The sequence below is a fragment of the Gymnoscopelus braueri genome (genome assembly GCF_963280865.1).
Source record: "Gymnoscopelus braueri genome assembly, chromosome: 22".
Classification (NCBI taxonomy): domain Eukaryota; kingdom Metazoa; phylum Chordata; class Actinopteri; order Myctophiformes; family Myctophidae; genus Gymnoscopelus; species Gymnoscopelus braueri.
Genome location: NC_137624.1, coordinates 37742029 through 37758141, shown reverse-complemented (window position 1 = coordinate 37758141; position 16113 = coordinate 37742029). Strand labels below are relative to the sequence as shown.

General features: G+C 40.6%; 1 protein-coding gene across 1 annotated transcript; it reads right to left on the bottom strand.

Annotated features, from left to right (window-relative positions):
- Positions 1-929: 929 nt before the first annotated feature.
- Positions 930-15804, bottom strand: LOC308078998 (uncharacterized protein; the record flags this gene model as incomplete). The annotated part of the gene is made up of 18 exons (XM_080420336.1): positions 930-1034; positions 1673-1777; positions 2125-2209; positions 3664-3764; positions 4516-4609; positions 7128-7176; positions 7268-7355; positions 9051-9136; positions 9307-9388; positions 9590-9675; positions 10599-10699; positions 11344-11395; positions 11544-11690; positions 12921-13009; positions 14562-14640; positions 15226-15268; positions 15431-15503; positions 15743-15804. The coding sequence occupies 18 exons, from the start codon at positions 15802-15804 to the stop codon at positions 930-932; spliced, it is 1527 nt and encodes a 508-aa protein (XP_080276462.1).
- Between the last annotated feature and the right edge of the window lie 309 nt (positions 15805-16113).

Here is a 16113-nt window from a genome sequence, read left to right as displayed (position 1 = left end):
CTAAATCAGGGGTTTTCAACAGATTTTGACCCAGGGACCACCATCCTGACTAAGAGCAACCTGGGGACCACCACTATTGTGCGTGTTGGGTCCATCATAGACCCACCCCACTTTTATTCCCGATATCCGATATTCCGATATTGTCCAACTCCTAATTTCCGATACCGATATCAACCGATACCGATATATGCGGTATCAACCAATTGTGGATGTTATCCACAAGCAACAACACGCTTGGCAAGTAAATGGATCACGGAGCTGGAAAACCTTAAAGCTTGTCTTTTCCTTCTATTTTCCTTGTTGTTTCCGTGATCAATAGTTTGTCACTTCTTTCAACGTCAAGTTTCACATACATGGGTTCATCAATGCAGATGTCAAATTATGTGTCACCTTATGCGGCCCTAACCAGATGAACCTTATGAAGTCTGTGAAACCTAACGAAAACACACACAACTTTGTGGGGAGAATTCATTCTAGTGCATGAAATAAATAATGCACTAAAACATGAATATTGATTGATTTTAGCTTCAGCCAATGTTTCCTTTTGTTGTCATTCCAAGCCCATATTAGAAAAAAGCATCAGGCTACCAGCAATAATATAAGGATTTCATATAAAGTACACATACGTTTACAAATAGCACAATCGTGTTTTATTCAGTCAATATTTATTATAAAGGTACATGATCTGGAGCCAGGCAACATTTCAGCCATTATTTACCTGTCTGTCTATCTCTGTTTGTATAGCTATCCGTCTATTTGTTCTGTTTGTCTTTACTGTATGTGTCAATTTGTCACTCTGCATAATCTGTCTGTCCTTGTCTAACTATGTATAATCTGAGGCTAACACATGTCTATCTACCTATGCTGTCTGTCTGTCTGTCTGTCTGTCTGTCTGTCTGTCTGTCTGTCTGTCTGTCTGTCTGTCTGTCTCACATGCCTTTGAACTGCTGCATAATAGACAGCAGATGCTCGCTGCGTTTCTGGATGTTGCTGTGTTCCTCCTTCAAGCGCTCCTGTTCCTGCACCACCTCCTCCTGCAGGGAGAGGAGGAGCAAACGGGCCTTTCAGTGCATACTGTATTGAAAAGCATCGTCAACATCCTGAAGTAAATTTACTCAAGTACTGTACTTGAGTACAATTTTGAGGTATTTTTTACTTTCTTGAGTATTTACAAATTTCAGTACTTTTACTTCTACCCCTCTACATCCCAGAGGAAAACATTGTACTTTTACTCCAGTACAATTACATGAAAACTTTAGTTACTTGTTACTTTGTAGATTTTGATTATTATTACAAAACACACTAACCACTTCAGCCCTATATATATTTCGGCCATTTGAAAGTAGCAGATCTTTTCAAAAGATTTTCTATACATTTTGAACTTGTGAAATGGGATATTCTGCACAATGAGTACTTTTACTTTTGCTAATTTAATTATATTTTGATGCCGATACTTTTGTACTTTTTTCATTTTTAATACTGGACATCTACTGTACAGTAACAGAGTATATCTACATTGCAGTATTGATATTTTTACATTGTGTGTGTGTGTGTGTGTGTGTGTGTGTGTGTGTGTGTGTGTGTGTGTGTGTGTGTGTGTGTGTGTGTGTGTGTGTGTGTGTGTGTGTGTGTGTGTGTGTGCGTGCGTGCGTGCGTGTGTGTGTGTGTTTACCCTCAGTTTACAGAGTTCTCTCCTCTCTCTGTCATTCTCTTCAGCACGGGCTCTGAGCCAAGCTTCATTCTGGGCTCGATGTCTCTCCAGCATCTCCTGCACCTCCTAGCACAGATACACGTAAGCATGCACACGTGTGTGTACACACACACACACACACACACACACACACACACACACATCAGCCTCAAGGTCAATGCCAAGAGAGCAAAAGTAATGGCATACAACACGGACCATCGCTACTGCCAACGGTGCTTGAGGTAGTTGAGGACTTGGTTCAAATGGAACGGGATTTGAAGTACTGGAGGCTTGGTGTGGAATTAGCCTGGAAACCAGACGAATCTGCTATTGCAAAAACTAAATTGCACTCTGCAGAATTGGTCTGGCACCGTGCGTGTATACGTGCATATGCATACGTGATACGTGCACACGTGCATACACTGACAGTGTACCTGTTCCTGATGTTGTCTCCGTGATTGGTGGACTATCTTTTCACTCTTTAAAGCAGCAGCAGCCTGGGACAGCTCTGATTTCGCTCTAGAAGAAATAAGAACTTCAATTGATTAATAATGAATCAATTGTTAATTCCATCAGTCAACCAGTGAGTCAGATTATGTAGCTATTCACTCAGTCACATAGACTGAGTAATAAGGCATCCAAACAGTGAGTCAGTCAATCTATTTAGTCTGTCAATCACTCAATCATTCAGCCAACTACTGTACATCTGTCAGAGAGTCACTTAGTAAGTCAGTTAGACTCACTCACTCTAAAATCCTGATAGTTACAAATGTGACCAAATTGCGATGCGACGCGTTGTGAGCTTGTAGATCGGCTATTTTCAAATAGCCTAGGTATAAAATAGGGCTGAAGTGGTTAATGTATGTTTTATAATATCATAATTTATATCTGAAAAGTAACTAGTAACTAAAGTTTTCAAATAATTGTAGTGGAGTAAAAGTACAATATGTGCCTCTGAGATGTAGTGGAGTAGAAGTAAAAGTATTGGAAATTGGAAATACTCAAGTAAAGTACAAATACCTCAAAATTGTACTTAAGTACTAGCCTGGCTCCAGCCCCTGAATCGCTAGCCACGCCCATTAAAAAAATATGTTCAGGCGGAGTGAAACGAAATGAAAATTCAGGCTGAGTGTCAGGCTACTTAAGTACAGTACTTAAGTAAATGTACTTAGTTACTTTCCACCACTGCAGTTTGAGTGAGGTACTAAAGCAATGTCCAAACATCAATAATTTTAAAGCAATGTACAAGGGTTTGGTTTTCACAAGTTACAGGGAGGACGGGAATGGATATTAGGGTTATTTGCTGTATTTGTATGTATTATTAATTATATAGTATGTACTATACATTACAGTATTTTGTATTTTGTATTTATGATATGGATGTATATGTGTATATAATTATATATATATTTATATAGGACATATATTTTGATATATCATTGATGAGTATATATATTTTTTTATAAGTAGTATAATGTTAGGCACAGAATTCAGCGAGTAAGTAATTATTTAACTCAAAGGTATAAAAGGGGTGGGAGTTTATACGTTTTTTACTTCTTCTCACTCCTTTTCGGATATGTTTTGATTACTTTCTCTATCTTTTTTTTCCCTTTTGTTTCTTTTTTGCTATATTTTAATCTGATTCTCATTGTTGTGATTTGCAAAAAAAAATAGAGAAATATTCTGTTTTTTAACATATTCGAAATAAACATGACAAACAAACAAACAAACTGCCAAATTGACCCTTGGTTCCATCAAGCCCAGAATGGTTACATTTGTACACTCTCTGAGTTACAAATGTATGAATGAACACAGGATTTTATATCATCCATGCAGCCAGCTAGTCTGTAAACTGACAACTCAGTCAAGTTGTCAGTCAGTCAGACAGACAGACAGAAAGCCATTTAACTGGCTACCCATTGGTTCACCAAGAATTAAAATAGTAATATGTAACTTAATTGATGCCATAGTACCGATCCAGTTTCTGAAATTCCTGGTCCAATAGAGAGAATGCTGCGTGGATCATTTTCATGGCCTGATCTTTCACTGCACTGAAGTCTCTGTGGACATTCACCTAGAGAGAGAATACACATTATAATGACATACTGCAGATTATTATTTATTTTATATACTAACAATGTTCAAGGACCTTTTTATGTCAAGGATCAGCAAAGTGATATGTATTTGGCCGCGACCTCCATCTCAAAATATTTTGTTCCAGGGACCCCCAGAAACAAAGATTTGAGTAAAAATGTTCGCTTTACAAAAAAAATATTTTCACGGTTTAAAAAAAATATTTTCACGGTTTAAAAAAAATAGCAGATCTACAAGCTCATAGCGCGGCATGAAGTGACACGCTATGAGCTTGTATATCTGCTATGTTTGAATAGCCAAAGTATAATATATGTCTAAAATCTAAAATGACACAGAGATGCTTTCCCGGTTTTAATGTTTTGCATGCTGAAAGTCAAAAAGCTGAGTTGCAATCCCTGCCCACACCACACTGTAAAATGTGTTAATTTAACTCTACAGGTCCATTTGGTTCCATTTGAACACTCTCAGAATTTAATTAGCACTCAGAATCATACGGTGTAACTTGTTTAAAATCTCTCCTTCAAATGATTTTTTAAATAATTAATATTTTTTTAATAAATAGGCTTTTCTTAGTGTTACTTTCCTAATGAAGTTGTTTATCCTCTGTTGTATTTACAGTACAAATATCTGGTATTGTCACCCACATTTAACAAAATAATTCAGTTTATTCCTGTGAAAGAGAAAGGATAAAAAAGCATAGTGTGTGTTTGTAAGAGAAGACAAAGACACACCTGTGAAGAAGTGACAGTCTTCCTGGTCGCCAGCGGCGATGTGGCCGCGTCACTCAGTCCATATTTGATGTTGGGGACCTTTGTAGGAGCAAACCTGACACAATGACACTGAATATGTAATGGCTCATTTATACTTCGGCGCACGGCGGTGTCAACAAGAACAGATCGACAAGACAAGAGATCTGCTCTACTACAAGACAGATAACATCTACAACACAAGAACAGACAAGACAAGAGATCTGTTCTACAGTCTACTACAAGACAGATAACATCTACAACACAAGAACAGACAAGACAAGAGATCTGTATGTACTACTACAAGACAGATAACATCTACAACACGAGAACAGACAAGACAGACAAGATCAACTAGAGCAGAACAGATCGACAAGACAAGAATTCTGTTCTACAACAGTGGTTCCCAAACTTGAGAACAGGACAAGAGAACAGATCTACAAGAACTGTTCTAGATGTTCTCTGTGCCTATTCCTTTAACAGGTCCGTTCATGAAAGTCCTTGCGGTCTTGTTTCCAATGAGGGCCTATGAGCAATTAGGGGTTAAGAGTCTTGCTCAGGGACATATTTAATTTCATCGACACATTTGCTGGCCTGGCCTGGAATCGTACCTGGGGCAACCAGGGCCTCTGGCTCCCTAGGCGGGCTCACTAACCACTCAGCTATGGCCGCCTGTGCATGGATGTCTCTCTCTGCTGGAGTTTATTTGTATTTGTATTGTATTTGTATTGCTTTGATAGTCTAACCTGAACCTGCAGTATTTTAATAAAACCCTTGAAGGCTGAAAATGCTTTGCTGATGGTCGTTCTTGGGAACTGGGAAGAGGGGAGTCACACTTAATCATGTTGCATCAAGGTTTCCCCCTGTCACTAACACATTATTTTATTTATTTTCATACATATTACAAGTGTTCTTGAACAAAGAGGGCACTCGATGCATAAATGGTGGAAATTCCAGAATATGTGTCACAATCTTGTATGAGTCCATCTATGGATACATCAAATAGTGTCTCCTCCAAATGTGGGGACTTCCAATAGGCTCTATGCACAGCAGCCATATTGGAAGGAAATTGGGCCTCTTCCTTACTTCCTTCACAGGTGTTACCAAATGATACTAATGAAGGCTTTATTCCATTTTGTGTAGCACAGTGGTTGTCAAACTTTTCGATTTCAAGGACCCCCATAACTGAGCAGAGTTTTGCCAGTGCCTTGCTAGTTTTTTTTTTTGTTTATTCCTGCCATCTGCAGACCCCACAACCAATCTGTGGACATTACATCAAGCATCGCAATAGTTCATGCAGTCACGGCGGGTTAAGCTGTTCCCCACGCTCAGTCACGCTCCAATTTCTTTTCGCTAACAAGTTCACACATATGCCCTCAATCCTAATGGGTGCATACGTGCCTATAATCAATCTTTTAAGCAGAATGCTGCTCAATCTTCATACTACACACTCTGCATACTGGAAGTCTCAGCATCTGTAGCTGGTCAGTGATAAAACTCCCTCCACCTTCCCAGCCTCCTCCTTGTGGAATTTAGTTCTTCACTATGTCGGTATGTTAACTCTTTGACTGCCAGAGTATTTTCATAAAGTACTCCCCCAGTGCCAGCAATTTTCGTGTTTTTTTATTTTTATATTTTGAATTTTTCTCATGAAAATAATTTAAGGACACATAATGTAAAGACCCAGCACAATTCCGCCACTAGAGCGCAGCACATGACAGCTTTGATCATGTCGTTGGGTCTCTCTCACCCTTCTTCATAGATTAGACAAGGAAAAACATGAAAACGGATGTGACGTCCCCCCCATTGTTTTGATCGGCGAAAATTACGTTGTGATATACGACGGCGATGACTGATCGTCACCCAGACCATAGATTATAGAAGAGAAACTGTCCGTTTGTCCGTCATACCGTGTGAAAGACCGTTTATTTACCTATTTTGGACGAAAATGACTGGGGAAAAGAATCAAAAACCGGAAACGGAATCCAGGTCATGAAACCGGATGCAGATGTCCGTGAAGTAAGTGGAACTCGAGAATAACATTGAATATTAAGCAGCATAGCGCAATCAGAGATTAAACAATGAACGCGCGTCCAGCGCGTCGAGCGCGTCGACGGCCAACTGGACAAAGTAGCACTTGACGCGTTATCGCGTCGTCCGCAGTCAAAGAGTTAATTGTATGGATTTTTGTGGATTCTATCATGTCATATATCAAAGTTATGCCCTTTACTGGGTTCAATGTATGTCCATGTCATAACTGTAATAGCTGTATATACGGCTCTGCTTCAGGGGGGTTTGTGATCTCAGATTCTGTGACATGCTTGCACAAATAAGTCTGTTGTGTCACCGTAGCAGAGTCACACCGCTAAATGTAATGCAATGTCAATCATTGCATTACATTTAGCGATGTGACAATAAATGGTTTATCTCGACGAAAGTGTCTGACTGAACTAGGGGTCTTTAAAGTATTGGTAAGGAATGCTTACACACACACACACACACACACACACACACACACACACACACACACACACACACACACACACACACACACACACAGATCTGCCTTGCCTGCATGTGTAGTTGAATGCACTCACCCGTGACTGAGCCCTTGTAGACCAAACTCGGACAGAATCTCCTTCATTACTGGAGAGAAAACAAATGAATGAATGAACACTTTTTATTTTATTTTACTGTGTAGGAAAACGGGCCAACAGACAGACAGACAGACAGGTACCTGGCTGCCTCTCGGAGGGGTTGATCAGTTTCATCACCTTAACGTCATTAAACTCCTGTTCTTCGTTCTTCCCGCCAAAAATATACAGCTGTCAAATGCACAAACAGATCTGTGTTTGAGTCAAAGGGTGCATTATGTGCAACATGAAGCTACCAATACACATGGGGGATTATAGGGTGAAATGTGGGTGTTTCAGTTTAACCGTATGATCGATCGAGTACATTTACACATACTTGGAATTAGCTCTCTGCATATAAAGCGGCACTATGTAACTTTTGACCTGATGGTCAAGATTCAATTTATCCCCCGAGCAAGCAGGCCGGCTGTATTAGCTCAATGGTAAAAATGTCAGCACTTGCGCAGCAAACCGAGTTCAAATCCGGGGTATCTGGAGCAGCGACTGAGCAACGCCCAGGGACTCCTACTCTGAGGCCAGTGCCTCCTTGCACAAGGGGACTCACAGTGTATGTTAATTCCTATTCCATCCCTACATGCATGTCTATTGATGTGCGAAGAAACCCAGGTATGTGTCTCAGGACGTAGACTAGAGCGGTTATCTGGAAAGGTTCCCGTCCGGCTCGGTCCCCCCTCCAGGCTCAGTGTCGACGTGTCCTTGAGTAAGTCACTGATCCCCAACCACTCCCTGGGTGCAGTATTAAGCCATTTTCGATTTTAACCACTTTAACCATTATCTTGTATATCTGCTATTAAAAAATAGCAGATATACAAGCTCATAGTGCGGCACCGCACCGAGTTCCGCGCTATGAGCTTGTAGATCTGCAATCTTTTTTTTTTTTTGTGAAAATTTGTGCAAATCTTTGAATATGTTTTTTTTTTAGTGGAAATGTGTAACTAAAATCTTTGCTTCTGGGGGGATTCTACAAATGTCTTCTAAATCCTAACAGTTAAAAAAAAACATATGTTGCTATAATCAGTGGTTCTCAAACTTCTTTCATGTCAAAAGGATATGTATTTGCCCGCGAAAACCCATCTTAAAATATGTTGTTCCAGGGACCCCCCAGAAGCAAAAATTTGAGTTAAAAATGTTCGCTTGCACAACACAAAGATTTGCACAACTTTACACTTTACACTTTTACACTCTAAAAATAGCAGATATACAAGCTCATGAGCTTGTATATCTGCTATTTTTGAATAGCCAAAGAAATCTAAAAGGACACAGATGCGTTCCCAGTTTTAATGTCTTAATAATAGTGCCCACTGCTCCTGATAGTTTGAAAGCGTTAAATGCAGAGAGAGCAAATTCCAAGTACAAATGTACTTGGCGATTACCTGAACAACAACTAAAGGACACATATTTATCAGTTGCTTATGACATGTTGATCAAAATGTCTTATACTGGCAAGTTAAGGGCTTTTGCAGGTAATGCTGTTGTGTGGACAATGTGCTGTTCTAATTTACCTGATGTCCCAGTTTGTCTGAGTTCACCTGCAAGCATACTGTATGAACACACACACACACACACACACACACACACACACACACACACACACACACACACACACACACACACACACACACACACACACACACACCTGCACTTGAGCACACACACACTCGCGTGTACATGCATGCGCGCAAGCACACGCACACACGCACACACACACACACACACACACACACACACACACACACACACACACACACACACACACACATACACACACACACACACACACACACACACACACACACACACACACACACACACACACACACACACACACACACACACACACACACACACACACACGGTTGTAATTACATGGCTGTGCAGAATGAATGCAGAGTGTCCATTTCTGCGAGCTGGAGGGATTCCTACGTAGAGAGGTACCTTCCATTTCATCTTAGCTAGAGAGAGAGAGAGAGAAGGGGGTGGGAGAGAGAGAGCTCACAGGGATGAGACAGACAGAATGTGTGTTCAAATCACCACACGCTTTTCTTTCCCGTTGAAAATACTTGCTGAGCATCACTTGATGAAAGGCTTGGAAGACAAAGTATAAATGAGCCGTGAAACTTACCAATACTAAGCTTATGGATCTCATTGGTGGAGGTAACACTTTCATCATCACCAGTGAGTTTTCCACCAAACAAGTACACGTCCTAAAGTAAAAATAAATATGTGTACAGAATACACACACACACACACACACACACACACACACACACACACACACACACACACACACACACACACACACACACACACACACACCACAATGCGTGAGCTTGTAGACATTTTAATTCAGTCTAACCAGAAGCAGGGATAAAACGTATGCCTAGGAAATCAAAGCCTGGTTGTACCTTATCATGGTGTGCTGACAGGGTCTGTCCTACACAGGCCTGGGGACACTCTCCTTTCACTTCCCATTTCTGCCACACCAGGCTCTCTGTGGACACAGGCAGTGGTGGGAAAAGTACTCAAATTGTGTACTTAAGTAAAAGTATCAATACTGCACTGCAGAAATACTCCATTACAAGTAAAAGTCCGGAATTCAAAATGTACTTAAGTAATTGTACAAAAGTATTGGTATTGGCCTTTTTTTTTTTTGCCATCTTAACTCTTTCAGTGCCAAGAGTATTTTCATAAAGTACTCTCAAACTGCCAGGAATTTGCGTTTTTTTTAATTTTTTAATTTTGTAATTTTTCATTCAAATAAATGATCTGATTGGGGTTTTAAACCCATAATACAGTTCTACCAGTAGAGAGCAACAAATCGACACATTGATGATCTCGCTGGCTCACTCGCCCCCTCCCAAACAGGCTCACGTCATATCCGGTCAGAACCTGATGTTGACATTTTTGACAATCGTTGATCGCGCTAAATTACGATGTGATACACGACTACGATGACTGATCGTCACCCAGACCAAAGAGAGTAGACGTGGACCTCTCCGTTTGTTTTTTATAACGTGTGAAAAAACGTGACTTTCCCTATTCTGGACGAAAATCACCGGAGAAAAACAACGTGACCCGGAAATGAATTTTTTTTTTTACATCCGGCTCCGGGTGAGTCTGATGTAGTCAGGAAGCGAAAGTGATCATGAAAACTACACAGAATAGCGCGACCACAGTCAAAAGTAAAAACTCGGGATTTCTCGTGCTGGCACTGAGGGTACTCGGGAAAAACTCGGGATATGTCGGGGCGTGGCACTGAGAGAGTTAATTATCATAACAGTGTGTTCAGTTATAGCATGAAAAAGAAAAATGGGCTTTATTTGTGTATTCAGGCCATGTTTAAAATGATGGATTAGATAAGGTTCAGACGAATACAAAGTAACTATTTGCTGTTTATCTTTCGGTTTCTCTTACCTGTGTTCAGAACATGGACATCTTTAAAGTATTCTCCATCAACTCCACAACCTCCATACATTATCACCTGCTCAGCAACCAGGGCAAATGTCTGATTGTACCTGCACACGCACACACACACACACACACACACACACACACACACACACACACACACACACACACACACACACACACACACACACACACACACACACACACACACTTACTTTAGCATAGGGAGGTGCATTGTCAGACTAAACGGTCATCCACACCAAGGATCATAACTATAACGATACTTTGAGTCTCTATACCGGAACCGGTCATCAAATTATTGGCGTAGGACAAAAAAAATCTCCATGAATTCATGTCTCCATGGGGTGTGTAATCGATAGAAAAAAAAGTCATTTTGGGGGTGAACTATCCCTTTAAAGATCGTTCTAACTCAAGGGGATGGCAGAGTTCACACAACAACAAGGATGACAGTGGTGAATGATATTGTTGGGGTCACTTTCAAGTTGAATATAATAACTCAACAATGTGGAAGATTTGCCCAACATAGGAACTCTTCAGAGTAAAACTAACACTGGGAATGGGATTTTATGATCGTCTAGACATGTGCTACATGTCGAGTACATAAATGGAGGTGGCGCTCATTATAGGGAAGATGACCCCTATAATGACTACATTATATTTCCAACTATCACTTTGTACCGCTCATTTAACTCAGTTACAAATGTGTGGGATTGCGATTGACATGTCTTACCGTGCAGAGGGCAGGGATCCTGTAGTCTTCACTGGAGTCCAGTTAAGAGACACTAAAGGTACAGTAAAGATGATGATAGGTGATAGATAGATTGATACCTAGATTGATTGATACAGACTGTACATACATACATACATACAGTACATACATACAGTACATAGAACAAACAGACAGACAGACAGACAGCAGACAGGTCTGACCTGTGTTAAAGACCTTGAGGTCATCACTTGGCACGCCGCAGAGGATCCCTCCGTAGACGTAGATGTTGTCTCCCACGGCAACGGAGCTGTGTCCGATGGTTCTGAGGGCGATGCCTCCCGTTGGCAGGAGCTCCCATGTCAGAGAGACTGTGAGGAAGGGAACCAAGGCGATCAGTATGTTCTCTTATGAAGGTACAGGAGATTGTCACATTCCACTGGTTCCCATGATGCACTGGTGCTCGTTGACCATTGGTCTACAGCTTGTTTTCAATGTTAAATCCAGCTGTCTAATTATAGGCCATATAGGCTACTGTTGTTTTTCATGTGTGAATAGAGGAACAGATAGACCTTAACCACTCTCATATTCTATCAGCCCCTCCATCACTCCCTGGGTTAGCACTAGCAGTGCACAGATCCCCAAGCCTGTACAGTATACTATGGCAGTTACATAACATTACATTACATTACAGTCATTTAGCAGACGCTTTTATCTAAAGCGACTTACAGTAGGTAACTTACATAGGTAGGCAGGAAAACTGCTAATCACCAGAAGTCTTATAAGTGCATTCTCTTCTAAAACAAGCAACTAAGAGTATACCTAGCCCTAAGGTAAAAGTGCATTATATCAGCTAGCTACTTTCTTAAACCGAAGCACATGCCTTCCCCCATGGCATACATGCAATATATAGTATGTCATAGTATACAGCAGTGGTGAGCAACTTTGATGATGGAGAGGGCCACTATATTTCCACACTCACTCCAGAGGGCCACATATACTGTCGGGCAGAAACTTCTTATCTCTGTATTTTAACTTCTATTTTTTCGTACATTAATGCCGTACTTCGCCATTCTGTCACACAAAAGTAGCAAAAATAGCCGATCTACAAGCTCAAAATGCTCAAAACGTAGACATTTTTTATATTTTTGAATTGGAATCCAGAATATTCTTTGCGAATTTTTTATTGGAATCCTGAAAAGTGTTTTTTTTATTTCATTTCAAATGCATTTAGTTATACTTATGTTAACTTTATGAACTTAAATACAAATACATTGGACATGAAAAAGACAATAGAATTGTAATACTAGTCATAAAGCTGCTAATATAGACTGAAGTAATTAAAGCGTCTCATGTTTGCATGTTTGGAATTGTAACAGCTGAAATCAATAATATATCAGTATTCCGATATTAGCATTAAGTGAAGGTGGGGGCCGCATGTGGCCCCCGGGCCGAAAGTTGTCCATGTATTGTATACAGTATACACAACCACAGTAAAGTAATAAGTGTGGTTTCCCAAAGGCAGATATTCGCGATAGATAGATAGATATATAGATAGATAGATAGATAGATAGATAGATAGATAGATAGATATTCCTCACCTATGTCAAAGCAGTAAACTCCTTGGAGACATTCTTTGGCATTAGGTTTGGACGCTCCTCCAAACAGATAAATCTTGCCTTTCACCACACTGTGGACAGAACAAAACAGGCGTGATGTGACCAGTGTGTGTCCCCAGACAAACCTGTCACACATGGAAAGCAACTGAGAATTGGTAATCCATATTTCAGTGACTGCTGTCAAGGTGCTCTTGAGATAGAAAGAGTTGTAGCAACCCTGTAGCACTTTGAGAGATTTGTGAAAATGTAAGATGTGTTACAAATAAAATGTATTATTATTACTGTAAGAGCCATATGAGCCATATATATGATTGTTGTTTCTTATTTGATGACATCACTGCAGGGCTTGGTCAAGGCCAAGGTTGCCAGGGTTACAGGGTATTTAACCCTGTCCCTAATCAGGCGCAGGTGTTGCCAGTGGCAGAGGCAAACAGCTTTTGACTGTGTTTCATGAGAGCTTGTTTATGAATTCCCACAGACGTTTTGGACCTTCAGTATTTGAGCACACCCTCGGCAACCAGTAGTACCTCAAGTATAGGACTTAGGACTATTATTATTTTACAGCAATGGTGGCTCATGTAAACAAAGAATATTAATATCATATTCAATATCCAATCATTTATTGCCAAAACCAAATTATTGTTGATTTAAATTTGTTTAGGTGTGCTCAGAGTTAGGAACAAGAAGAATGCACAATAATGCTTGCCAGTAGTTCCAAACACATCCTCATAATTGGTGTTGATGAAGCATGCATGATACATGAACCCACGTGACCTGTGGTGCATTGACATCTCCTCATCTCAATGGCTCTGCTTGAGCAAACCGTCAAACATATATTGTGTGAATGTATGTAGTACAGTATATGCATGGATGGAAGGCTATATCTCCCATATTGTAGGTGAAAAGTACTTGTTTGTTTCATAACATACCCACCATGTGAGAAAAGTGACACCTGCTGTGACCAGAGATCATGATGTGGTTTAAGGGCCCCCCCCCCATCTTGAACAGCATGTACACCTGTTGACCTAGAATGTAAACCTACCACCGTGCTCTTTTCTGTGGCTTCTGTATTCTGTTTCCTTCCCATTGTTTCTCTCTCAGTGAAAAAATAAAGCAAAAGAATACCTAGAGGAATGGACTGTTCACTCTGTTAACCACTTTTTGGGCATGTCATTAAAGGCGATATTTTCTTTTCTTTTTTTATAGCAGATCTACAAGCTCACAAGCTCGTAAATTGGTTATTTTTAGTATAATTTTTGTCTTGTGGTTAAGTGGCTCAGTTGTTAAGAGAGAGGGGGCAGACAAGTCAGTGGGCTCTGGAGGGATTTGATCTCATGCTTAATTCATACTCCAGACCAGACACTCACAAAGCATCACATTTACATACTGTATGTGCATTTTGTAGATTTGACTGTGTGTGTGTGTGTGTGTGTGTGTGTGTGTGTGTGTGTGTGTGTGTGTGTGTGTGTGTGTGTGTGTGTGTGTGTGTGTGTGTGTGTGTGTGTGTGTGTGTGTGTGTGTGTGTGTGTGTGTGTGTGTGTGTGTGTGTGTGGAGGAAGTCAAGTGATGTTTTTTATGGTAATAGGGCACTTTGTTTGCCTGTGCACTGCAGGCGCAGTTTACCAGAGAGTGTGTCCTTCTCTCGCTGAGGGTACGAGTCCAGTTTGTGGCATCACCTCCCACGTCACCTCGTCAGGTGACACTGAAAACACAGAACATCACAGGTGAGTTAGTTCTCTGTCTAGTCTGCTCCTTGTTTTTCTTAGTATTAACCCATTAAGACCTGAGGCCGATTCTACAAATTCCTTCACTAGTTCTCAAACTTTCAAGATTTTTTTTTAAATAGTTTTAAAAAATAGCAGATCTACAAGCTCAGACTAAAATGACCCAGATGCTTACCTGCTTTTAATGGGTTGAAATGAATTTGCACAGAGAGAACCCACACTGTCAAATCCTCAGTGTTGATTTAAGTCTGACGGGTACTTTTGGTTCCATTTTACACTTTACGAGTTAACCCATTTAGACCGGAAACCCCTATACGTAACTCTACCTTTCAATCCGGGAACCCCTTTTGGGGTAGTTGTTGCTATGTACAGTATATAGCAACACACATTTTTTGTAATTTTTGAATAAATATTTGAAGTTTTTCAGAACACTTTAGGTCAGGATTTAGAAGGCGTTTTTAGAATCGGCCTCTGGTCTAAATTAGTTTAATGAACTCTGATGGTTTTACAGTGTTATGTTTGTATTGTATTCCCTGAGTCTGCACTGAGGATGCACAACGTACCAGTGAGCATGTAGAAGTCATTCAGGTAAAATGGCAGTTCTTCCTGAACAAACAAAAACAGTTCAAATCAGGCTCATTGGTACACACGATGAAGAATTGTATTCCTGCAGACCTCCCACACTACAGTAGGCTACAGTATGTGGACATTCACCCGCTCAGATTTGGGCTTGAATGAAAAAGATGTACAATAATAAGAAAAGGGTACCCCTGTATCGATGGTACACACTCCTCCAAACAAGAAAGCAATGTTTCCAGCAACCGCTAAACCATGGCCATGTCTAGGAGAGAGGACAGTGGTCAATAGCCTTTAACTGAGCATGTAATATTATTATTAGTTAACCTGCAAAGCCATGCAAAACTATTGTAATGAGGTTGCACGCACGCGCATGCACACACACACACACACACACACACACACACACGCACACACACACACACACACACACACACACACACACACACACACACACACACACACACACACTGAGATACACATAATATCCGGATTGTGACCCACCTAGGACATGGTGCTTCACCTTTAATCTCCTTCTCCATCCAGTGACCACTGGCTAAGGCCATCCTGCTGTTACACACAGAAGAAATGTGTGAGCATTTTTAAAAAAACTGCACAAAATACTGACATCAGGGATAATGTGGTTAAACAAAAACAAAAATCCTTGAATCCTTTTAGCCATGTGGAAGGTACACACGCACGCACGCACGCACACGCACGCACGCACGCATGCACACACACAATTATTTACTACTGTATGTACAGACTGAACCGTCCTATGCCAAAGCATGAACAACCCTTCAATACATAACGATATCTTCTTCTGACTTACTGTTCTCAGTTCCACAGCTGTGCTCAAGTATTGTCCTTTTGAC